Here is a 26961-nt window from a genome sequence, read left to right as displayed (position 1 = left end):
TCTTACGGTTGGTCATGAGGGTAAAGATGCTATATATGTGCAAAGTTTGGTATATAATAGGCTCTAAGCAAATATTAGTCCTTCTCCCTTTGTAGGTCACATACAACACTATGGTATGTGACTTCAAAATCTGTTAAGATTTATTATCGCCATATCAAGATCAAATACTATATACAGTCCAAAGGTTGAGGATATGCAGAAGTAACCTTTATTTTGAATGCTTAGCAGTTGTCTCTGAACATGTTTTCTCCTAATGCTCAGGTGGTTTAAAGGATGAGAAATAATTCAAGGGTTAAGTAGGGCCTTGCCCTACATCGTTCCTAAATGCCATCTGCTCTGCTAAGTGGATGCAGTCACAGCAGTTGTTCGTCAGCATTATTCATAGAAACAGGCCCTACGGGGCCACCAGGGGAGAACTTACCGGGAAGCTGCAGAGCTCCTCACCTGCCTGGGACCCTTTGTAGACATCCGGTTTGTAATTTGCATGCTTCTTCTTTAAGTGTGTGTGTGCTCAGTCATCTACAACTCTGCAATTTCATGTACTGTAGCCCACCAGGCTCCTCTGTCCGTGGCATTTTCCAGGCAAGAATACTGGACTGCGTTGCCATTTCCTTCTCCAAGAGATCTTCCCGACCCAGGATCAAACCCGTGCCTCCTGCACTGACAGGAGAACTCTTTACCACTGCACCCCCTGAGCCCCACTAATTAGATAACCTTCAGGCTCCCCAAAACCTGGGTCCACTGTCAAGGGACTGTCAGGTAAAGGGGGACAAAATCAATACAGTTGAAAAAGATGAGGTGGCCAATAGCAGGAAAAGCAAGTTTGGCCTCTGTTGACCAAATAATGATTGATAGTTACCTTTGACCATTGATGCCCATATGTCCTTGACCATAGCTAGTCCTTGCCTGTCCAGGAAGATACTCTCTAGTCTAGCATCAGTCTAAGAATCATCCATATGAAGAAGTGATAAAGGAGATCACCTGGCAATCAGGGGATGTCAGTTACACTCCCCAGGTATTTGGTTCCTCACAGTTTTAGGTGAGTGAAGGGGGAGGGATAAATGGAACCAATATTGTACTGATCTGACTCTGGATGTGCCTCCAAAATGGGTTAGTCCCTGTATGTATATTATCACATTTTTATTCTCATGTAAGTAATATCATCTAAATAGCCTGGGAGATAAGAAGTAACCTCAGTATTTACCTGTAACTTGACAGTAACAACTTCTGTATTTTCCTGTTAACTTGATAATGACAACAGTTGTGTAGGTAGCATTGTATGCACAGTCCTGTACAGGCATTTGCAACTTAAATTAGAGCTGGGAACTAAAATGGTACTGCAGATACACTTATACCTACTGGGGCTTTCCTGGTGGCTCAGCTGGTAAAGAATCCACCCAACTGAGTTCAAGTCCCTGGGTTGGGAAGATCTCCTGGAGAAGGGAAAGTCTACCCACTCCAGTATTCTGACCTGGAAAATTCCATGGACTGTATAGTCCATGGAGTTGCAGAGTCAGACATAACTGAGCACTTTTACTTTCATTTCACACCTGTTGTCATTCCCTTACACAAAGAGAAATTTCTGTGCCTTAAAAAATTTTATGTAATCCTTCCTTTTAAAGAATCCCCTTTGTCTCTTATTTCCCAGGCCACCTCATTTTTGCTTATCATAGCATCAACAAAATATACCTTCACAGCATTTTAAATTGCCTCCTAATCATTGAGTGAGATGTATGTTTAGAAATTTATGTGAATTTTCTTCGGGATGTGTTTGTTTATATTAGTCAAAATAAGCCAGCAGCTTCAGCATCTGAAATATTAGTGAGCTTTACACATCTAAAGGGTTCGATATAAAGATGGCTGTCAAGAATGTGATTGTAAGAAAACTCACAGCTTCAGGAGTGCTATCTAGGGCTTTTATTTTGGTGAACCTTGTATCTTCTGTTCCATACATACTTTATTAAAATTTTAATAACCTTGTTCTTCTTTCCCTCTTTCTCTGTTACAGATCCACATCCAGAGAACTGAAGGGTGTGACCATATGACCTGTTCACAGTGTAACACTAATTTTTGTTATCGATGTGGGGAGAGATACCGCCAGCTCCGTTTCTTTGGAGACCACACCTCAAACCTCAGTATATTTGGATGCAAATATCGCTACCTCCCAGAGAGACCTCACCTAAGGAGATTAGTGCGAGGGTCAGTCTGTGGTGAGTGTCCAACATTATTTATAGGAATCTTCCTCAGGAAGTATGCAGTGATGATGATAGAGCTTAGAAATGTAATCCAACAGCTATGATAAATCTCAGCACCTGCCATGTATTCTAGTAGAGCCTTTAGCTGAAAAATAGGAGGAAGACATTTTCTCTCCTTTTGTGTTTAAAGCAAAAAAAAATTAAGTTTCTTAGCAGGACACTACCTATATGAGCAAGTAGGTTTTGTTCAAAAAACGAATAATTGAATATACCGCAGAAATGTGAAGTCATTAGTCTTTTGAAACTCTGTTGTAAGTGATTTGATAAAAGGGGACACTGTCACATTTATTTTTGTAGTGACGATACCTCGCAATGGGTCTTTAACACATAACCTCTGTTTAGTCACAGAAGACATAACAGTACAACTTTTAAAATCCCTGTGTTTCAGAGTCTTGTGATACAGTTCCACTGTACCTGTATATTGATAAGTCATATATATTTTCTATTTGTATGTATATTCTATTGTATTAGAAGTTAATATCAATATTAATAGCTAACAGTTAATGAAATGAGCATCAAATGCCTTCATTGCATACAAACCCAAGTTTAAATATCCAAGGTTTTGATCCCTGGATCGGGAAGATCCCCTGGAGAAGGAAATGGCAACCGACTCCAGTATTCTTGCCTGGAGAATCCCATGGACAGAGGAATCTGGTGGGCTACAGTTCATAGGGTCACAAAGAGAGAGTCGGACATGACTGAAGTAACTTAGCATCCATGCATGAAATGTGTTTATGAATTGACTTTTTACTGCTTTCTTCATCCTCAGCAACACATGGTCTCATATACAAATATGCAAACATAAACACAGATTCCTTCATGTAGTGTTCTTCTGGTTCTAATGGCTCCCTTCTCCTTTGGAATATACCTACCATGAGATTTCCTTTCTTTTTCATCACCCAGAACTCCATTATTTCTTCCTCTGGCAGTCTTCCTCACGTATGCAATACTTTTAAACGTCATCCACATTTCTCCCTTTCTCCTTACTTCATGAAACTCTCTTATATCTCTCTTCAACCCTCCATCACTTCATCAGGGTTGTAAAACCACTCACCTTGCTAGAATCATGGCAGGCTGCTCAGAACAGTTGGTGGTAATGATATAGACAGCTAAACAATAAAACATATATTTTAAATTTAATTTTATCATGTGGAAACCAGTACCATCATGTTCTAAAATGATATGATCTCTGTAAAACACTCTTCCTGAGCATTATTTAGTTAAACACAATGTTCCTTAACCAATAGCACTGGATATAGACAAGATTGGTTTTAATGATTTTTAGTGCTTTTTTGGTTTATTTGCATATAATAGTGTATGTTACAATTATATAACCAATATATACTTACTAGTTTAGTAGGCTTTGGAGAGATACCTAAGGAACGTAAGCACTATTTATAACAATACTACCATGACAAAGCTAACTGCAAGTTAAGTTTTTGAGCTATAACCTATTTGTACGTCTGTATATACAGAGAACAACCTCAAAACCAACACCTGTATCTTTTCCTGCATTGCTCGTTCTTTTCTTTCCTACTTCAGTGCCATTTTGTTGCAGGATGTTTCCTTCCATTTTTATTTTTAATAATCTTTGATTAGACCGTGCTTTTTTTTTTTTTTCAGTTTTCTGTTTAGTCATTCTTATTTCCCACCCTATTTGTCCAATGATATTTGGACACCTTCTCTTTGGGTCCTCTCACTGTTTGCCTTGATGCCACCAGAATGCTCTTCCCAGATCATAAAATACAGTCAAGTTATTTAACAGCCTGTAGAATGGACAGGCCATAAGAACACTGTCATCAGGGAAATATTTTCTTTGTACTGTCTTCGTTTTTAAATTTTACAGTCGGATTTCTGTAACTGGTTTCCTTTTGGGGCCCATTTTCATATGTGTGTGTGTGTGTGTGTGTGTGTGTGTGTGTACGTGTGTACTCCTGTGTGTCGGGATGTACCTGACAAAGCAGGGAGCAGCTGGCCTGATAAGTTATTCCTCCTACACATATTTTTCTACCTTCAGGACAACTGTCAGACCATCTCAAACTGCTGTCAGACCATCACAAGTATGGCAGGAAAATGTGGACTTTTCTCCTTTGGACAAACTAGGAAGAATACAATAATCCATGTTATCCATTACATTTTACGAAATGGAATAAAATGATTTTATAAGCAGTGTTTTTAAATAAAAGAACAGTTCCATTTCAAACATCTCATCCCTACAAAAGGCAGGACAAGGAGTTACTCTGTCAGTCCCAAGCTTGCTTCCTCCCTGCCACGGAAGAGAGTAGATGGATGACAGCAAAGCCCTCCTGACCTCTGTCTTTCCCTGATCTACAGTTTGGGAAGCCTGCAGATGTCCTTGGATAGAGACAGGAAAAGGGCCTGCCCTCCTCTCACACCCGGAGGATGAGAAACAAGGTCTTCATTTCATGTCACCATCTGCCCAGCTACAGATCAGAGGTTCTGCCTCTAGAGAATAAGGCAGAACAGCGATTGGAGGATAATTAGCGGCCTCGGACATGGAAGTATCTCCCTAATAAGGAGTAGGCAGATTTTTCAGTGAAAGGCTTCCTGGGTAGCTCAAACAGTAAAGAATCTGCCCACATTGTGGGGGACCTGGGTTCAGTCCCTGGGTTGGGAAGATCCATCCCCTGGAGAAGGGCATGGCAACCCACTCCAGTATCCTTGCCTGGAGAATCCCATGGACAGAGGAGCTTGGCGGGCCACAGTCCCTGGGTTCACAAAGAGTCAGACATGACTGAGTGACTCACACTTTCACTTTTACCTTTTCAGGGAGTAGGCAGATTTTTCAGTGAATGGTATTGGGAATAAAAGTGACAGAAAAATGCTTAGTTCTCATACTATTCCATACAAATATTCAAAGTATTAAAGCATACATTGGTGAAGAAAATACAGGTCTGGAGGCCTGGCGTGCTGTGATTCAAGGGATCACGAAGAATCGGTCACGACTGAGCGACTGAACTGAACTGAACTGAATTGATTTCTTGTTGACAAGTAGCTTATATACAAAAATAACTTATATGCAAAAGAAATGGAGGCCCCCGAAAAATAAATATCAAATTTTTTTTAAAAAGAAAAGAAGTCTGGAACCAGAATTGAAGAACATGTTTTAAAAGATTCAGCATTATTAATAGTCAGAGAAATATAAATTAAAATAAAATGAGGTTTCTTTGGATTATTGAGTAGCAAATATTTTGTCAAGTTAATACTCTGTGCTGAATTTCCATACACTATTGAATGAATTGGAAATTTTATGCAGTTCTTTTACAAATAAATTTGATGGTAACATGATAGACATTTTAAAATATGATAAATCTAGGCTGACAATGGTGTACTTGCAAGTACAATTTAAAATAGAAAAGGGAACAAAAAATAAGTACTAAAATATTTAAATAAGATAGGATATATGGATATGATAAAATATTGTTTCATCTATTGAGAATAGTATTTTAAAAGAATTATTATTGATCTAGGAATTACAGAATCTGAGCTTAACTGTCCTCAGTTCAGTTCAGTTCAGTTCAGTCGCTCAGTCGTGTCCGACTCTTTGCGACCCCATGAATCACGGCACACCAGGCCTCCCTGTCTATAACCAAATCCCGGAGTTCACTCAAACTCATGTCCATCGAGTCGGTGATGCCATCCAGCCATCTCATTCTCTGACATCCCCGTCTCCTCCCGCCCCCAATCCCTCCTAGCATCAGAGTCTTTTCCAGTGAGTCAACTCGTCGCATGAGGTGGCCAAAGTATTGCAGTTTCAGCTTTAGCATCAGCCTTCCCAAGACAGTTTTAAAAGTAGACTTAAACATGTATCAAATATTGATTGCATGATTGTAATAAGTTTATTGCTTCCCAGAGAGAAATAGAGCACATATCTGGTTGAGTCCTGTGATGTTTGAAAACAATAGTGCTGTTACTTTGCAGTCATGTTTTATCACTCTTGTGAAAATTGATAATTACTTTAAAAAGAAATATGAATGAGCACACTGAGCTACATGTACGGGAGAAAACAGAATAACTTAAAATATGCAAGTAAATATATTCTAAACTCAAGCATAGCTTTACGAGTATACAAAATAAAATTGTTCAGTGGGATTTAGTACTGCTTGATAAATTATATCATTGGTGAAAAAATGTAAGTAAACCTCATGGTTAGACATTTTGTCAACTGAATGGCAATTTTTTCAAAATTAGATATTGAAAAATATCGGAGAAGGCAATGGCAAGCCACTCCAGTACTCTTGCCTAGAAAATCCCATGGACAGAGGAGCCTGGTAGGCTGCAGCCCGTGGGGTCGCTAAGGGTCGGACACGACTGAGCGACTTCACTTTCACTTTTCACTTTCACACATTGGAGAAGGAAATGGCAACCCACTCCAGTGTTCTTGCCCGGAGAATCCCAGGGACGGGGGAGCCTGGTGGGCTTCCATCTATGGGGTCACACAGAGTCGGACACGACTGAAGTGACTTAGCAGCAGCAGCATTGAAAAATGTATTTCCTAAAAAATATATTTTCTATCTATATATTTTCTGTGGTTCCAGAGACCCTTTCTTAAGAATAAAAAATGTTAATATTTTTCTGACAAATTTCCAACAAACGGCAGCATTATGTTTTGTTTTCTAATGTAGTTGGTTATTCCAAATTACCATCCTTGTTCATAGAATGGTGTTGCTGCTTGATTCTTTAATAGCAATATGATTCTACTGCAAAGTCCCTCCATTCCTTCCTGTTCTCTTGTTGTGTTTGGGTTCTGTAGCTATTGCTACGTCACATGCTTTGAGATCAAGATTACCCTTAATGATAAAGATTACGATGTAAAGGTATGAACAGCCTCTATTTTTGTGCTAGTGCTTTTTAACACCAGTAGCATTCCGGTTGTGAACTCTGTGCTGTAACTGGAGTTTATTGTAATCACTGCTCAGTTATTAATTCAGAAGAAAAAATGCTGGTTGATGCCACTGGCATCCTTAACAGTGTTTAGCTGTCTTATAAGTGCTTCCTTTTAAGTTTGCTAAAATGATTTATTTGAATAACCTTCAGTATATTGTGTGTCTACTGGTAATTTTCTCTAACAACAGTATTGAAACATCTCATTTGTCATTCAGTATATTAGATGTTCATGTTGTTAGTTTTCTTTGGACCCAGGAAATAAATAAATCACGTTTTCAGATGTGGGCTTGGGCAGAGCCCTCTGTAGCTCTACTAGCTCTCCATTTTGTGAGCTAATTAGATTTTCTTTTGCCAGCTCAGGATGTGTCACTCCCTTTTTAATCTTTCAGAATATTAAAAAAAATTAAAATGGAAGAGATCTAAAGGAAAAGCACAAAGCTGAGTGGTTCTGGTGGAATAAAGTGAGTCAGTAGCTTTAGAATTTTCTTGGTTATATAAGGTAAGTACTTTATGAGATGGATGACTCATGTGCCCAGGACTTGAATGAAGTTACTAAATTTACGGATTTGTTCTACACCTGATACATTTCCAGAGAAATATTGCCTTAATTATAACGACTCCTTAAAAATATGCACTGTGATATTTAAAAGCGTTGCTGAATTTGTATTTTGGTTTTAGTTTAAGACTCTCTAAATGGTTTGCCTTTTGTTTTCCAGCTGGAAAATTGTTCGTTGCACCTCTAATTCTGGTGTTGGGATTAGCACTAGGGGCCATAGCAGTTGTCATCGGTAAGAAGCACTTAACGTATTTGAGATAAGAATTCTCTTTGTGCCGTAGAGAGAACACAAGTGTAAATGTACTAGTGAGTCAGTTATTACGTAGGGGAGATACCTGTCCCTCCCGTGCTTGCTCTAGATAAGCCATCAGCACATGATTTATAGATTCAGAGGAGTGTGTTTCATACAGGATATATTTGTGTGGCACTTTTTCAGTCCATGAATACTCTCATTCATATTTCTTATAAAGCGTTATTAACCCTCTTTTAATACAAAAGTTAGTGTAACTAGTATTTTACCAAAAGATTCCAGTGGACAAGAACCCAGATTTTCCAATTCTGAGTTCAGTTTAGAGCATCAAAGGAAACAGGCTCTGGTACAGTTTGGTTAGTTCTAATAAAAGGATTCCCTGGGTCAAAAAGATACATTTGATGTGTGTAGGAACACATGCCCAACATAAAATTGAGCACTGACAAATAGAAAATGTATCAGTGATAAATACAGTTTCATTCATGCAGGTATATTAAAATACACATTTCAAGCAGTGATTCTGAGGCTCTGGAGGCTTTATAAGAACCATGAAGGCTGGTTAAAACACAAGTTAACGGGTCATTGCCTTAGTTTCTGATTCACTGTAGAGACAGGACCCGTGGATTTCTAGTTCTAAAAGGTTAGGTGACGCTTGTGCTGATGGTCCACGGACCACACTTTGAGAACCATTGCTTTAGAGAATTTAAAAGTAAACATGATAGCTAAAGGCTGCTTGGATAATTGTTCCACGTAGTAGATAGGATTTCTTTTTTTTTCCTAAATAAATTGATTGTATATGTAAAGTTCTGTTTAGCAAGTAGTTCGTATGTGCAGGATCGATAGAATTATAAAGTAACTGACATTTATAAGTTCTTGCAATGAGTGAGGCTTTATGAAGTAGATGCTGTTTCTGCATTTTTAAATTGAGGAAATTAAAGCTCACTAGGACCTCACAACGGAGAAGGCAATGGCAAGCCACTCCAGTACTATTGCCTAGAAAATCCCATGGATGGAGGAGCCTGGTAGGCTGCAGTCCATGGGGTCGCTAAGGGTCGGACACGACTGAGCGACTTCACTTTCACTTTTCACTTTCACACATTGGAGAAGGAAATGGCAACCCACTCCAGTGTTCTTGCCTGGAGAGTCCCAGGGACGGGGGAGCCTGGTGGGCTTCCGTCTAGGGGGTCACACAGAGTCGGACACGACTGAAGTGACTCAGCAGCAGCAGCAGCAGCAGGACCTCACAAATGGTAGAACTGGGAATCAAAGCTGACATTTGCTCCACCACCCGTGTTCTTGAGTAACATGTTACATGGCCTGAAACCGAAGCGTGAATGTCAGTGTGAAAGTTATGACCAGGGTTAATAAAGAAGACTTAAACTTAAGTTTTGATATTTTGATTAAAAAAAATTCACATCAAAACTGGTGTCACAGACTCTATTAAAAGGTGAGGAGAGAGTTTAAAAAAATAAAAAGAATAAAGACGAGAATCTTGAAAAACTATGTATCTTCCATCTTTTCATGTATTACTAAATAATGATTATTAACAAATAGCTTGCAAAATGAACATTTGAAAATAGAAACATTACAAATCTATAGTACTAAAAGCCTGTTCTTTTAATTAGCTTTAATCTGTTGTTTTTTTTTAATCCCCAGGTTTATTTGTATTTCCTATCTATTGCCTTTGTAAAAAACAGAGAAAACGATCACGGACAGGAATGCATTGGTAAATGCAGATGATGTCGTCTGACGGCGCTGGTCTGGGTAAGAACCACACAGGATGATACACGCGTCAGAGGGCTGCACCTTGCAACCGCCTGGAGGAACCTTCTGCTTCCTCTCCCCGTGTTCTCTGCAGGCCACAATGCCTCTAGCTCCAGTGCATTCCCAACATGGCATCCTGTCCTTTCCGTATACAGATTGCTGCTTTTACGAAACGGTCACTTTCATAGACTATAAACATCTATATCGTAACTCTTCATGGTTCTTGGAAGACATACTTTAATTAGAACCAGTTATCCTCAACACTGTCTGAGCATGTTTCTCCTGAGCATTGCTTAGACTGTCTTTGTCCCTGACTCACCCTCCAGGCCTTCTTCTGAGACTTAGGGTGAATAACTCAAGTGCCACCTGCACCAACAAGCAAGGCCACCTTTCAGAAGATGGAGGCTCACCACATGCACCTATTTTCATCTGTGGCCCAAGCATATAATTCCTTCCTTCTCTAGATGCTCTAATTGTTAAAAATCTCAATGCCCAAAAAGGAACTAATGAAACTAAACAAGAAGAATCGTAGTTACTGAAGTGTATACGTGCAGGGCTGTGAATGTGTGTGTATATATATATCTAACTAGGCCCAATACCTTGTTCTTGTCGAGTTCCATGCCTCTACAATATTTTTCCACACTTTTGTAGACATATTTGAAGATGATCGTTCCTTTGTGGGCATAATTTGGTAATATACTGAATTAAAGTCACTGTAGACCACAGGCTGTTTTGATGTTGACCCTTTCTGTTTCTCGCTGTTTCTCTGTGTGTCTCAGATGCACACACAGAAATCTGTGCAGTGTCACCTCAAGAATTATCAAACTTTATAAACTGACAAAACTGATGGGCTGCTTCTAGGAAATTCTTGAGACCTAAACATTCAGTCTTCTTTTCAGATTTCTTACGTGTTGGCATACTTGCTTCACTGTAGTTAATATAAATGAATTTGCTGTAGAGAGAACTGCTGAGGCCTTTGAACATATCCCCATTCTGCTGATTGTGTAAGCAACTTGTGATGATAATAATTATGCTTTAGATTAAGCATATGGTATTATTGAAAAGCCCACCCTCTCACCTCTCCTTTCTCTGTTTGTCCCCAAGTTTTTCATAAAAACAAATACTATTTTTGAAGGATTTTTCTTATGTTTACTGCTTCAATGCATAATAATGTGTTGGTATCTTCTTATGGAGGGGTGATTTGAAACAAAACTTTTTATGTTCACAGGTTTATCTAAAACATAAACTGCTTTTAGAGAAGGAAGCAGAAAATGAAAAAAAATTTTTTTTAGGATTTCACCAAACTGAGAAGTCTTTAAAAGTAAGAAAAGGACAAGTAACTAAATTGTGTTTTATTGTTTTCATTATGAGTGTTCATCATTAAAGACCCCTAAGAAGCCTAACGTTTCCACTTGTCTCCAAATCCTTAACATTAGTTATTGGCATTGATGTAGCATTTACTTGTCAGCTGCCTTTTCTTAATTGAAATAGATTATGTGATAAAACATGCATTAACATGGATAGTTTGTCTTGTTGGGCTTCAGAGTATAACATTTATAATTTTTATTTTATCTAAAAAGTCCATGATAGTGAAGTTTATGTGCACAGATAAGCCAGCACTTCCATTCTCTCTGAGTAACACTCAGAAAATCTTTACTGCTGGGCTAGTCTGTTTCCAGTTAGAGGAGGCTGTGTCCATTTATGGTCCTAGAATAGCATATTTCAAAAGCATAGCATGATACAAGAAGTCATGCTGGAGCTTCACAAATTCATCCATGCCTCTACACTGGTTTTCCATTCATCCAACTATCTGTCATTCCAACAAATATTTATTGAGTGCCTAGTCTACATCCTTTAGTATGAGAACTGAGAGAATGGAAAGTTCTAGCCCTAAATCCACATAATTCTGTCATAAAAGTGCTTAATTTTTGTAAATTAGTCTTTGCCTTCCTGGACTTAGGTGTTAGTTTAATGATGTGTGCATGTGATGAATTCTAAATCTAGTGGATGTGTCTGTGTATACATGATACATGTATGTATATATATTTAGATATATACATAGCTGCATATGAGTACATATCTAAAACTAGCTAAATAATATACTCTCTGGTCCTGGATAATCTATTTCCTTAGGTTATTGTATCTGTGTGTCTGTTGTCTTTGGCCTACTCAGGGATTTTTTATTCCTTTCTTTGAATAACTTATCTTTTGGAGATATTTTTATATTATTTGGAAATGTTCCAGTTTTCCACTTACAGAGCAGTGTCTGTTATCAGTGAAGGCTCTTTCATCAACACTTGTGATAGTGTGCACAGCATTGCACAGGATTTTCATTTTTATATTTCGTAGACTTTTTAAAATTAATGTGTGCATTTTTCACTTTCAGAGTTGCTATATATCAGGCCTTTCCCTGCTAGTGACTTACAGTAGGTATTTGTGAATTTTTTTGCTAAGTGTCATTAAGATCTTAAAAAGGAAGGAGAAAGATAAAAGAGATTATTTATATGTTAGTGCCAACACTGAAGGTAAAACAACCTTACCTTTTAGAGGAAATTTTAAAAATGACTTTAGAAAAAGAAGTATGAGCATAAGATGAATATCTTTTTATCCAAGGCTTATCATTTTAATATTTTTCATTATAAGTGTAATATATGCTCCTTTAAAAAAATCAGCTATAAGGAATTATAAAATACAAATTCCTCTGCTTTTTCCCACCCCTTATTTTCTAGGGGTAACCACTGTTAATGGTTTGGTATAGGTCTTTCCAGATACTATCTAAAAATATACAAATAAGTAAATATGTATGTGTGTGTGTGTGTATCTACGTATGTATTAGTTTTGTACAAATAGAATAATAATATGCTTACTGTCCTGTGATTATTTTTCATTTACTCTGTATTGGTAGACATATTTCCATAAGTGTTTAAATAGAGTTACCTCATTCTTTTGTAAATTACAACATATTCCATTGAGGGGCATACATTAATTTATTTAATCAGTCCCCTATTAAATGGACATCAAGATTGTTTTCACTTCTCTGTTACAAAACATTAGTGAAGACCCTTTACATACATTTTTGTCACTGTGTGAACATTTTCATAAGTTTTTAAATTTGTAATAAAATTTTAATGCATTTTCAATGAATGAAGATCATAGAGACAATATATTTAAGACCCTTTTCTTGGAGAAAAAGTTGTGTAAAAGTGCACCATTTTTAAAGAAAAGCAAATTTTGCAGGATAATTTGTCCTCATGCTTGATTAGCCAAATAAATATCTTGCCAACACAAGAGAAAATTCATCTTATTCCAATAAAAATAAAATGCAATGAGATGTCTATAATACAATGAGAGAAAGATACATTGATGTTTGGATTACTTGGTTTTAAAACTTGAGGAATTTAAGTGAAATGGCTAAAGTGATCATGTTTGTCACATTTTTAAAAACACCGTCCATGTTCACGCACGTTGTTCCACAGAGGAACTTAATTATGCCATTGTGAAAAGTAGGAAGCAATATGCTGGGAATTATGAATGACCACATTATCCACAGAAAAATAATTTTGAGTGTACATAAAATTGATGGTTTGTTGGGGTGCTTATAAACAGAACAGCATGACATTTATTTTACAATGATTCCCAGCATCTCCTGAAGGACTTCTGTATGTGGAGTTAAGAAGAAAAGAGGAATCAAACCTTCTGGCACAAACAGCATTCTCTTGCCACCACCCTGATTTTCTGATAGGTGCTATTGTTTCCTAAAGGTAGAGCAGACTGGAAAACAATCAAAGATAATTAAACACTGGTCAGGTTACAACCTGATATCTTTAATTGTGCTGTCCTTTCTGTGATATCGGATTCATTAGTACCTATCAGGAAATTCCCTGTCTTGTGTCACCCATCATCTCTTGAGTCCCAAGGCCACAGGTGAGTCTTTATCTTTTGATCCTATCACCCAAATAGATGGCCCAAGGCTCCCCTACAAGACCTTCAAACAATTTTCCAGTCCCCAAACAACCCAACCTCATTTTCACCACTCCACTAAGACTCTAACCAGCTCCTCTACAGTAGAAAAGAGGAGGAAAGGAGTGGGTTAAAAACTCACTTAGGAACCTGCAAAGCAGTTTCATTCCTCCTGGACCTTTGTCAAATTACAGTACATCTGCCAACACAACCCTAACCCTAACCCTAACCCTAACCCTAACCCTAACCCTAACCCTACATCGATCTAGTTTCTCCCTTATTAAGCGATGCAGTTGTTTTTAACACTACAATTTTATAAGCTCTATTGAATTCTTGATTATAAAAGTTAGTGGCCTAAGTAATATTAATTGGTATACTTCATTAAGTACCAAGATAAAAATTCATACCAAATGCCATTTTATATTTGAATTTTTTATGCAAGCTGCACATATGCCTTAATGTTAGTCTTCCCATTGGATCGTGTGCTTAATCTTACATATTTGTGGCTGAGATCTGTCTCAATTCTTGAAAGTAACCTTTTCTGTGGTCAGCTTTGTTGTTTTGTGTTAATGCCTATTATAAATATAGCCTTAAGTTCCACTAATGCACTTTAAAATACTTGTGTCATTTTAAGTAATCTGACAGAGTTGAAGAAACTGATTGCAATGTTTTTATGGAGACAGTAGAAAACAGTGTTAGCAAATAGATGTCACCTCTTAAATGTGGCAGGTGAGCAGGGAGGAGGGTGGAATCAGAAGCGGAAAATTTAAAACAAGTAAAACGTACCTGAAAAGATATAGCCAAGTTTCCGAAACATATCCGTTCCGTTCTGTCGCTCAGTCGTGTCCGACTCTTTGCTACCCCGTGAACTGTAGCCTACCAGGCTTCTCCGTCCATGGGATTCTCCAGGCAAGAATACTGGAGTGGGTTACCGTTTCCTTCTCCAGGGGATCTTCCCGACCCAGGGATCGAACCAGGGTCTCCCGCATTGGAGGCAGACGCTTTAACCTCTGAGCCACCAGGGAAGCTGCCCCTGAAACATAGTAATTCTAAAAATTGGTATTGGGAGCTCGAACCTATCAACAATTAATTCACGTTACCTGATAACTTCATTGGAATATTTGTTTAAAATATTAAGTTAGTTTCCACTGTAAGTTTTAGCTGCATTTTTTATTTTTCATGAAATCTATAAAAGAAATTCCACCAACTAGTACCATAGTAAATCAAAACTACCGTTAATAGCCAGTGTAAGCATATTTTGTTTGTTCAGATCATTGTATTTTAATTATGAAATCTTCCTCTGGAAAATAATAATTATGAAATAATTATAAATTTGGTCTGAACGAAATCAGAGTCCAAATTTGGGGAGTATTCAAGATTGTGAAATGCTGCCTTTCCAATGCAAACCTTTAAAAGAGAAAGACACTTCTTTGTAAATCATAGAGGGGCTTCGCTGGTGGCTCAGATGGTAAAGAATCCACCTGCAACGTGGGAAACCTGGGTTCGATCCGTGGGCTGGGAAGATTCCCCCGAAGGAGCGCATGGGGGTTCTTGCTTGGAGAATCTCCGTGGACAGAAGAGCCTGTAGGCTACAGGGGGTCACAGAGAGCCCATGGGGGACACAAAGAGTCAGATACGACTGAGGGACTAAGCACAGCATAGAGGGTAAAACTATACTCATTTCACAGCCAACTGTTGTGTGGGGCTTGTACTATACATCGCAGTTCTGGGGCTGGAACTTTAGTCACTTAATCAAAATCCAAGAAACAGAGTCTCAGTAGTGTGAGATTTGCCGTCGTCTTTTTGGATCAGTAGCTGAAAGCTTCAGATATCACATACTTTACATTTCTTCATGAAAAAAAAAAGTATTAGTCACTCAGTCATGTCTGACTCTTTGAAGCCCTATGGACTATATAGCCTCATACATTTTGCTAATTTTAGCAGCATGTAACTTTCCATGTTAGATACTACGTTCATTTTTGGCTAAAGAAGTGACTATTTTGACACTATCAATATGGCCTTAAAAGGCAATGAATTTTTTTAAAAAACATAAAAGATTGCTACTACCTTTTTTTGGCCACTTTTAGTTTACAAAAGAAATTTCATTAGGTGTATTTAACTCTGCCTTGCTTAGATTACACAACCTTATTAGCATAGAAAATATTTTTTGTTTTTTCAGGGCTATCCCACATTTTTGTCGCTCTGATCCATCATACTTCTTTTTTCCCTGCTCGTAAAGTGATATTCACATACTTGAACATCAGTTTCTGTTTTCTTTCTGGATTTCTTAGTTATCTTGCTTTTCCCCTCTGCAGTCCCCTTCCTATCTTGACCGAATGTGGGATAAATTCTGTCTGACCATTAACTTTTTTGACTCTAATGAAATTCAAACTGAAAGGACTCCACAAGTTGGCCCTGGCAGTAAATATAATATATACCTTGGCTTCTTTTATCTGTAAGTTGAAACCTGCCAGGAGAGCTTGGAACGCTGTCCCTCTGCTTGATAGGAGTTGGAACACTCTGCCCTGCCCTTTTGCTACTCAGGACTTAAGTCCTGTCAGATTCTTTGTGATCCCATGGATGGCAGCACGCCAGGCCCAGCCCTCTGATAAGTAAAATGGATGAGAAGATGTCACTGGAATCAGAGCCTAGAAATACTCTAAAACGTAGCTTTCAAAATTGCTTCAGGACCATTGTGAGGTCAGTATTGTGTTTGCATCTTGCTTGGACAGAAAGCACGTGTGGACATTCATTCAGTGTGACCCCCAAGTCATTCTTGAGTCATTCAAAATGGCCAGATGTGTGCCTGGGGGTCTTTGTTTCAACAAAAATCCCACAGCTCAGTCTTAAGGCTGGATTTATAATGTTGTCACATTTATATGTAAGACTTGACCATGGATCCTTACTCTGTGAACATTATTAGACTTTTTGATGATCTACAGTGGATGGCATTGAATGTAACTCATATCAGCCCTGTTCTAGAGAAACCATGCAAAGTTTGCAAATGTTCAACATTTTCATTGATATGAAAATCCACACTCAAGGTATATTAGTATACGTTTATTATGTAATATGGAAGAACTTAAGGGAGAGTCAAACTTGGGTGTTAAATGCACCCCCAAATTGCTGAGATAATGTTACTTCAGATTTTTCCTTGTAGCTGGCCCACTACTTTGGTTATCAGTTCCCTGTAAAGTTAGGTGTTCCCCTCATGCTCCCACTGGAGAAATAGTGTGAATAATTCAGTCAAGTTCTTAAAAATAATATTTTTCACTATATATTATTTCTTCTATGTCCAAATAAACCTTTATTCTTTCAAGTAGACACTATCTAAATATATGATAGAAGTATCTGAAATTTTCAGTTTATACAAAATTAGCATGCTTTGTGTTCCTTTATAAAGAAAATTCTAGGTAAAGTGTGATTTTTATCAGCTGATTACAAACCCTTTCTTTAAGATGTATTATTTTAAATTCTATATGGCAAGAGCTTAATTTTGTTATTTGATCATATTCATCATAATTAAAAGTCTTTAGATGGTCTTGAAAAAAGTAAACCTACCTTGTATTTTGTATGAAACTTAGCACACTAATTGGTATATTGGCAAATATATATATATATGTGTGTATATATATATATATACCTTAACAAGGACAATCTGTTACAAATTTTTAATATAAAAATTAATTGACAATCTTATTATGAAAGACATTATTAGTTTAATAAGTAATTCTGAGATATCATAAAAATAATTTTGTGTTGAAAGAACACGAAAACAGTGGTATAAAAATGTTGTTAGGTTAACACATTATTTATTAAGAAGCCACAAGAGTTACTTGTTTTGTTTCTATTGCAAACAAAATTATTAGATGTCTTCATGAAACAAATTTATTTTTGTGTATATATATGTTGCAAAATTGTGGGCCTATTCTCTTTTTCAAAAAGAATTTAAAATACTAAAAAGAAAAACATTTAAGTCTTTAATCTGTCATTATTGTATATTTAGAAATTACAGTTCTAAAGAATAAATTTTATTACCTTTGAATTACCAGAATATATTCCGTTTAAATTACATTCTCACAAACAATAGCAAATGAGAAGAATGTCTTAATTTTAAGATGAGTGACTTTCACTAGTAGGTTTTACCAGATCTTGTCCATAGTCTCATTACCTGCTTTTCATTTTCTGTAACATTAATGTCATACTCCTTTTCATAGTAATATATGAGCCTGGTTGAAAAGAGATTTTCTTTGCTTTTTCAATGACATTGGCAAATATTTATGTAATTTTACTTTTTATCCCTTTCTACATTTCAGTGGTCATACTATTAACTTTGGTATTCATAAAACTATGTGGAGGAAGTCATTTTGAATATACTTTAAGAAAGAGGCATATAGAAATAAAATAAGAAAATAGAAAATATTAATACTGTTTTGTAGAAATTCCTAAAAGAAAATTGGAAAGGAAACAAATTCTGTTGTGATGAAAATGTTGAAAAATTGGGAGTGTTTAAGACTTTAATTTCTTACATTTTTAGAGTGATCGGCTTCTTATCTCCAAGTGGTTATTTCATGCTGTTGGTTCCATGAATTGTGCTTTTAGCATAATATATAATTCCTCCCCCCACTATTCTAGTGTTTATACATTAATTACTTTTACGAAAAGAAGAAATTAGTGAATTAAGGTTAGGGAAACTGGGTTTATTACCATTTTCCAATAGCACTAATGTATAGTCTCTTTAACCTTCCATATGGTGCTTTGTGTGATGAGAGTATGAAACATTTATCTATGTTATTAGTGCCTTATTTTTTTCACTTGACCTTGTTTCTTATCTGAAGAGCCATATATTTTTGTGAGTGTTTCTTTGTTCTATTTAAAGTGCTGATGAGACACTTTAGGAATATATATATGTAGGCTGCATTTGCCACCTTCATTCACTGTATTTTCTCCAGAACAGCAGGTTAGCCAATATATTTTTCTTAAATTCATCGTCATTTTTAAGCTAAAGTATTTTAAAAAAGGATCTTAAACACCATAGACTGAAGCCATTACAACTGAAATGTATTTTTAAGTCACCAAAAAGAATGCTGATTATTAGTTTAAAACAAGAGTTGGAATGGCTATAAGTCTTTATAGCTCCAATTAGGACAAAATTACTTTACAAAGCATTAAAAATAAAAGTAATTACATGATACTTCAAGAATTTGACCAGTTTACTACCACTTGTCTTTGGTAATATTTTGTCTGTAATTCCACAGAGATGCCGAAGAATGATGGTGTTTGCTATTTAAATGGAGTTACTCATTCACAGGGGGCTTTATCAACAGTGAGACATTTGGACAATATATTATCCTGCTCTTCTTGGTCTTTGCCTTTTGTGTTAGTTTTATACAAAAAGCTGGTGTTGTTGTATTCTTTATGTACCATAGTATATAATTCAACTTTTCCTGATGAATGTATAATGAATAATTAAAATAAATCGTGTTTAGAAAAGACAAAGACACAGGTTGTATATGCAAATGTGTGTAAATATTTGACAAAGAAAAAAGAGGAGAAGAATCTTCCTGCCAACAGATATGTCCTGCTGGATGGGACATGGAAATTAACAGATTTTTTTTTTTTAAGCAGTGAAATTTAAAAATCTATTACCTCAAGAATTTTCAGTGGATATGTATCAGTGTAACAATCCTTCTTCATAAACACATTCTCACTTGCTGCTGGCGGTGAAAGCAACCCACGTGTCAGATCACACAAATGTTAGGGTCAAGCCTTTCAAAAGATGGACACCTTGTACGACTTTGGAGCCCAATTTTGGACTTTTAGTAATATCCCTATGACTGTGTTGTGGTTGGGCTTCTACATTTATCTTTTGTTGTTTTTGGTTGATTGTTTTAGAATGGAAGGGTAATCTTAATCATGAGATCAGATCTCATGGAGGGGTGTAACAACATTCACTCTACTTGGATGCAGACCATAAAGGGAACCAACTACTTTGTCACTGTATGAACTGTTGTGTGGATTCCTGTGGAGTGCTGTTTACTTGCATGATGTGTGCAGGACATCATGCACCGTCATCTAGCAATGCCTAATAAAATTTTTAAAAGAGAAGACTCTTGGTTTTCTTCCCAGTAGATTTGGAATTTAAAGACATCAAAAGGTAATATTGGGCAGTGCCAAAATTACATGTATGTAAGTAAATCTATAAAGTTATTGAAGTCATTTCTGCACCAGACTGTTAAGAATGGAAAAGCAGGAATGCAGAGAAATTCACAGGTGTGCATTTTAGAAGGTGGGTCGTGTTGTGTTGCTGTGGCATATTTTGAGGAAAGCACACAGGACAGTGACGATCATCCTGCATGGAATGATAAAGACACAAATACTGTGAAAGTAGGAGTCTGGCTTAGGGTAGTGATTGCTCTTCAGACAGACGGTGCTGGAATGGAGTGGGAAGAGTAGAAACCGCTAACCATTAATGCTAAATATACATGCCTTCTTTATAATGCCTTCCTAGATCTATCATTAGGGAAACAAGGGCATTTCTTGGCCAGAGGACATGTATAAGCATTTCTATCAACAGTAAAGTGCTGGGAGGGATTGGGTGCGGGAGGAGACGGGGAAGACAGAGAATGAGATGGCTGGATGGCATCACCGACTCGATGGACATGAGTTTGAGTAAACTCCGGGAGTTGGTGATGGACAGGGAGGCCTGGAGTGCTGTGATTCATGGGGTCGCAAAGAGTCGAACACCACTGAGCCACTGAACTGAACTGATACAATGAAATATTATAAGACAATAACAATGAAAAATAATAATTTAAAAAATCTACAGAGCAATGCATGGGCTTCCCTGGTGGCTCAGTGGTCAAGAATTCACCTGCCAATGCAGGAGACACAGGTTAGATCCCTGGGTCAGGAAGATGGCCTGGAGAAGAAAATGGCATCATACTCCAATATTCTTGCCTGGGAAATCCCATGAACAGAGGAGTCTAGCGGGCTACAGTCCATGGGGTTGCAAAAGGGTTGGACATAACTTAATGACTCAACAGCAGAGCAATGCACAAAAATCTGGTTGAGTCTCACAGACGTTGAACAAATGAAGCCAGATGCAACAAGGATATATTGATACAACCATCAACACAGATGAAACTAATCAATGGTGATAAAAGATACAACACTGGTTATTTTGGGGGGGGCAGTTATTGATTAGAAAGGGATTATAAATAATACAGTATCACTTCATCTGGATGTTAGACAAGGTACTGGCCAGAGGACGGATGGGTTGTGTGGGGCCCTGGTGCTGCTTGCCGCCTTCCTGCAGGGCCCACATCCGCTGTTGCCCACCCCTGTGGACAAGGGTTCCAAGGGAAATGGGTCTCCATGTGCACACGGGGAGGGACAGCGAGGCTGTGACATCTGTGCGTCAGCAGTGCATCCCAAGACTGTCTCTTCCTGCGTGTGTAAAGGAGGTTGTTCTGTTTGCTTGTCCTTTAACTGAGGAGGTGAATTTTTAAGTTCAATCTCATGTTATGGCGAGGCTAGAAGATAGCTATCCGCAGAGTCCTGGTTGCATCTTCCATTCGCCAGATCACTTCTTCTAAACCTGGCTGATGAATTCTCTATGTCTCAATTAAACAGTATCCAAAAGGAAAGAAAAGGAACAGAAAGAGAATGGGACGAAAAGGAGAAGGGAAAGGAGAGAGGAGAGAAAAGGACGTTTGAGAAGCTAGGATAGGAGAGAGGAGTCAGGAGTTACCTGGAAGAGCCTGGATCCAGGTGGAGATGAAATGAAGTCAGGACAGTTGCAAACCCCATCTGATTTAGGAACGAAAGGCTTTTTTTTTTTTTTTACATTAGAGTGTCCTGGTTCCCCCCAAACATTAGAATTAACCTCTGTTAAATTATTTGTTAGCATTGTGTGTGTCTTAAGTCACTTCAGTTGTGTCCTTAGCCGTCTAGGCTCCTCTGTCCATGGGATTCTCCAGGTAAGAATACTAGAGCGGGTTGCCATGCCCTCCTCCAGGGGATATTGACGAGCCAGGGATTGAACTCACGTCTCTTATGTCTCCTGCATTAGCAGGCAGGCTCTTAACCACTAGCGCCACCTGGAAAGCTCATTGACTCGAGTCTAAATAACTTGCCCCATCATAAAGCCTATCAGGGACAGAGCTGAGATCTGAACCCTGGCTGAGGAAGACCTTTGAGTCACAGCACTAGATTGCTTCCTCATCTCCTCTTATTAACCAGGGAATCAGGCAAGATACCTTATCCACTTTTTCAATATCTGCAATTTTTTACAAAGTGAAAGATGCTCAGGCGTGTCCGACTCTTTGTGACCCCATAGACTGTACAGTCCATGGAATTCTCCAGGCCAGAATACTGGAGTGGGTAGCTTTTCCCTTCTCCAGGGGATCTTCCCAACCCAGGGATCGAACCCAGGTCTCCCACATCACAGGTGGATTTTTTTTACCAGCTGAGCCACAAGGGAAGCCCAAGAATACCGTGGAGTGGGTAGCCTATCCCTTCAGCAGATCTTCCTGACCCAGGAATTGAACCAGGGTCTCCTGCATTGGATTCTTTACCAACTGAGCTACCAGGGACAAAGGAACATTGGGAAATAACTCATACAGAGTTGAGGCTCCCATCACATGAGACCATGTGTCTTCAAGCACACAGAAGAATGCCAATGATGTTCTCTTGTATTTATTTGTTGAAAACCTATTCAATATTTTTTATTCAGTTAATTATTATTTTTAGTAAACATATATTGAGCTCCTCTGTAAAAAGATATATAATGTATATGCGTTTCAGAGAAGGCCAGGCCTCAACACCAATCTAAGGGAGAAAGTGCTAGGGAAAGATTTAAGGTATACAGCATCATGATTGATTTGACTTACATATCAATACATCATGAAATGATTATCACAATTAAGTTTAGTGAACACCTGTCATCTTGTATAGATAGACACCTTTTAAAAATAGAAAAAACAATTTTTCTTTGTGATGAGAACTTCTTTACTTTCTTAAAAACCTCCATATGTCCCGTGAGCAGTGTTAATTATATTTATCCTATTGTGCATTACATCCTTCCATTCTGTTCTGTCGCTCAGTCGTGTCCGACTCTTTGCGACCCTGTGAACTGTAGCCTACCAGGCTTCTCCGTCCATGGGATTCTCCAGGCAAGAATACTGGAGTGGGTTACCGTTTCCTTCTCCAGGGGATCTTCCCGACCCAGAGATTGAACCAGGGTCTCCTGCATTGGAGGCAGACGCTTTAACCTCTGAGCCACCAGGGAAGCCGCCCGCATTACATCCTTAGTACTTATTGCTAAAAGTTCGTGCTGTTTGATTGACTTCATCCAATCTTCGTTCCCCCTACTCCCTGCCTCTGGTAACCACAGATCTGATCTGTTTTTCTGTGAGTTTATTTTTGAAGTTTAATTGACCAAGAACACTGTTAGCTCCTGTTGCATAACGTAATTTGATTTTTCTATACATTTCAAAGTGATCACCACAATAAATCTAGTTACTATATGTTAACATACAAAGCTTTATGTAGGTACCTCACTAGTTATTTCATACCTGTGACTCGTTAATTTTGTAACTGTAAGTTTGTGGAGAGGTATAAACTTCCATATGACTTGCATTCTTAAGCAAGGAACTTAGATCACATGAATAAGATGCTCCGGGGTACTGAGAGAGTGTGACTTGAACCCGAAGACTTGGCTTCTGCTCCCTGCTCCTGGGTAGTATGGCCTTGGAACAGGTGTTCAGTCTTTCTGTAGACAACTTCCCTTCCTTGAATATGGTAGAACCAGATTTCTCACATGTTATGTGAACAATAATATGTAATAAAGTCAAACTACAGCATTAAAAATCATTCATAATTGTATACAGTTAAATTGTGCTTTAACAACTGCACAATGGGAATGAATATACTGGGGATAATGTTCATACAGGAGGTTCAAAGTAGTATTCAATGAATGGCAACTCCCTTCTGCTTCCCTCACAAAAAACACACTTGACCCAGAGAATGTTCTTAATAATCGCTGGGTTGTAATGTGCGAGCTCAGTTGCTCAGTCATGTCCAACTCTTTGTGACCCTATGAACTGTAGCCCAAGAGACTCGCAGTGACCTCAAATTAATAGACTTCTCATCCTGGTTATTAATTCACCGTTGAATTAATGTAGTGGCCTGCCAAATTAGAATTTTGGTTTACCTAGTTAGACGTGGTTGCAGACTCTAAGACTCCTTGAGACTTGTTTCTCTTAGCTGATCTACTATTTAAATTAGGTACAGGAAGTACCCGCAAGAGGACACCCCAAGAAATCATCCAGGCATTCCATGAGGGAGGCTGGGGCACTCCCCCGCACACACAGCCAGCAGCACAGAAGCCCTTTCAACATCCAGAAATAGATCTCCCATTGAGCCTCTGTTTATCTCCTCTGACCATAAAAAGCAGCTGGCTCGGCAGGAAAGACTGGCGGCTGCAATTAACTCCAGGAGACTGTAAGCCCAGTCCCAAGCAACATGAATAAAGGCTGCTCAAAGCACTTTTGGAGTCATGTTGCTAGCTCATTGCTAGGACCATTCAGTCATCTGAGGAGGAAATCTGTGAGCTAAACACCAGACACATTACTGCAGTGTTTCCTGTAACCACCAGAGGCACTCAGAATCATCGCATTATTCTGGGAGATGCTTCAGAATGACAATCAAATATCTACAAAATGATTAAATGCTGATGGCATTTTGTTAAAAGCATCAAAAAAAAAAAAAAAAAAGGATTTCTTGATCCCATTGTTTTCCTCTTCCATGATTTTGTATTCAAAGTTTTGCTCAATATTAGACTAACAGGGGCTTCCCTCATAGCTCAGTCAGTAAAGAATCTGCCTGCAATGCAGGAGACCCATGTTCGATTCCCTGGTTGGGAAGATCCCCTGGAGAAGGAAATGGCAACCCACTCCAGTATTCTTGCCTGGAGAATCCCATGGACAGAGGAGCCTGGCAGGCTACAGTCCATGGGGTCGAAAGAGTCAGACACAACTTAGCGACTGAAAGAGAGAGACTAATAATAGTTGCGAAGAAAAAGCTGAATCAGAATTTTTAAAGCCACTGGAGGCAGTAAGAGGTCTGTATTGGAACACTTTACACTTCCTTGCTCAACAATTACCAGGTCATTAGGAAACAACGTCAAACATCTCTCATATTTTTGCTAAGAGCCCTTAAGAGCACTATTTTTGTTGCTTATTTTCTATACAAATGAATTAATAAAGGCCTAGAAAATTGCAGTAATTTAATTCACTATGCATGTGTCCAGGAGCAGAAACAGGAAGTATCATTTCAAATTTATATTAACTTGGTATTATTAATATTCTTGTGCTCATGGTCAGTCATGACTGACTCTTCACGACCCCATGGACTGTTGCTCCCCAGGCTCCTCTGTCCATGGGATTCTCCAGGCAAGAATACTGGAGCAGGTTGCCATTTCCTTCTCCAGAGGATCTTCCCAACCCAGGGATCAAACCCATGTCTCTTGCATCTCCTGCACTGTCAGGCAGATTCTTTACCACCAGCGCCACCCAGGAAGCCCATTAAATAAGCCAAGAAAGGCCCCAAGTCTTTACCCCCCAAACTTCTCTGGGGTCCAACAAATGCTTTTAAAGCTACAGGTAGGCATTTTGTATTATAAAAGTCTAATCCTTTGCTTTTATTGCATCTAAAATTTGTTTTTTATAAAACTAAATATTTCTAGGGTGCAGTTTCTACAATGTTGTAAACCCTCTATAGCTGATGGGTCCCTGCTGAGTACAGTGAAAATAAAAACCGGTTACCAGAAAAGGTAAGAATAAGCAAAACCAAGCAGGTTGTGGTGGGAAATCAAATATGGAGAAGCAGCCCCCTTGGTGGCAGGGTCTCGATAGCTTTCCTTGAATATTTTGCTCCAAAGGCATGATTGTAGAGGACATAGCTGCAAAATTTCAGTTGAACCCTCTGCCATCTTTACCTGCAGAACTAAGAAAGAAGACAGGGCAGGAGGGGGATTGTGGAGGGGAGCGTGGAGAAGGAGAAATGAATGAAAAGAGGAAATCTCAGCAGAGAAACAGAATCTATTTTTAAAGGAACCAAATAAAACTTAGACTGGAAAAATGCCACATCTGGAAAAATTCACTGGTTGAGTTCAGAACTATAACAGAGATAGCAGAGTGACGCGTCAGTAAACTTGAGGACAGGTCAAAAAATATTATATCTGAAGAACGGAAAGAATTTTTAAAAATGAATAGAATCTTAATCTGTGAAAGTGAAAGTTGCTCAGTCGTGTCCGACTTTTTGTGACCCCATGGACTGCAGCCCGCCAGGCTCCTCTGTCCGTGGGATTCTCCAGGCCAGAATGCTAGAGTGGGTAGCCATTCCCTTCTCCAGGGGATCTTCCCAACCCAGAGATAGAACCCAGGTTTCCAGAATTGCAGGTGGATTCTTTACCGTCTGAGCCACCAGGGAAGCTCTGTGTAGGATGATATCAAAAATTCTCACATATGTAAACTTAGACTCCTAGACAGAGAGAAGAAAGAGATTGGAGGATAGATTACAATTGGACACAAGAAATCTTTTTGGAAAATATTCATTAACCTGATTGTGGTAATGATTTATACACCCGTGGAAACTCATTCAACTGTACACTTTAAATATAAAAGTTTAATGTCCATTCTATATCAATGAGACACTTTAAATAATTTTAAATTACATACACATGCAGAAAAGAAAAATAAATGTTCTTACACCCAAATAAGATTTTTGTTTTTTTTAATATTCTTTTTCGTATTTTCTAAATTCTCATTATATACATGTCTTTTTGTGTTTTGTTCAAGTTATATGTTTTAAAATTGGGAAAAATTAAAATTATTTGTTTCTAAACAAGCAACTTTACTATGCCAACAAAGGTCCGTCTAGTCAAAGCTATGGTTTTTCCAGTAGTCATGTATGGATGTGAGAGTTGGACTATAAGGAAAGCTGAGCACCAAAGAATTGATGCTTTTGAACTGTGCTGTTGGAGAAGACCCTTGAGAGTCCCTTGGACTGCAAGGAGATCCAACCAGTCCATCCTAAAGGAAATCAGTCCTGAATATTCATTGAAAGGACTGATGTTGAAGATGAAACTCCAACACTTTGGCCACCTGATGCGAAGAACTGACTCACTTGAAAAGACCCTGATGCTGGGAAAGAGCGAAGGCAGGAGAAGGGGAAGACAGAGGATGAGATGGCTGGATGGCATC

At 38.3% G+C, this 26961-nt stretch overlaps 1 protein-coding gene across 1 annotated transcript in view; it reads left to right on the top strand.

The window, feature by feature from the left end:
- The window catches only part of RNF217 (ring finger protein 217), a 142476-nt gene extending 122433 nt beyond the window's left edge, over nt 1-20043 (top strand). The window contains exons 4-6 of the mRNA XM_055433840.2: nt 2009-2210; nt 7880-7951; nt 9626-20043. Coding sequence (XP_055289815.1) covers nt 2009-2210; nt 7880-7951; nt 9626-9699 — 348 coding nt within the window. The 3' untranslated portion in view covers nt 9700-20043. The remainder of the gene's footprint in view (nt 1-2008; nt 2211-7879; nt 7952-9625) is intronic.
- Nucleotides 20044-26961: the final 6918 nt, after the last annotated feature.

Source organism: Moschus berezovskii, chromosome 10 (assembly GCF_049115385.1).
Source record: "Moschus berezovskii isolate FMDL1 chromosome 10, NW_MosBer_1.0, whole genome shotgun sequence".
NCBI classification, from domain to species: Eukaryota; Metazoa; Chordata; class Mammalia; order Artiodactyla; family Moschidae; genus Moschus; species Moschus berezovskii.
The sequence above is the reverse complement of the archived record's forward strand: the minus strand, read 5'-3'. Positions and strand labels throughout refer to the sequence as shown.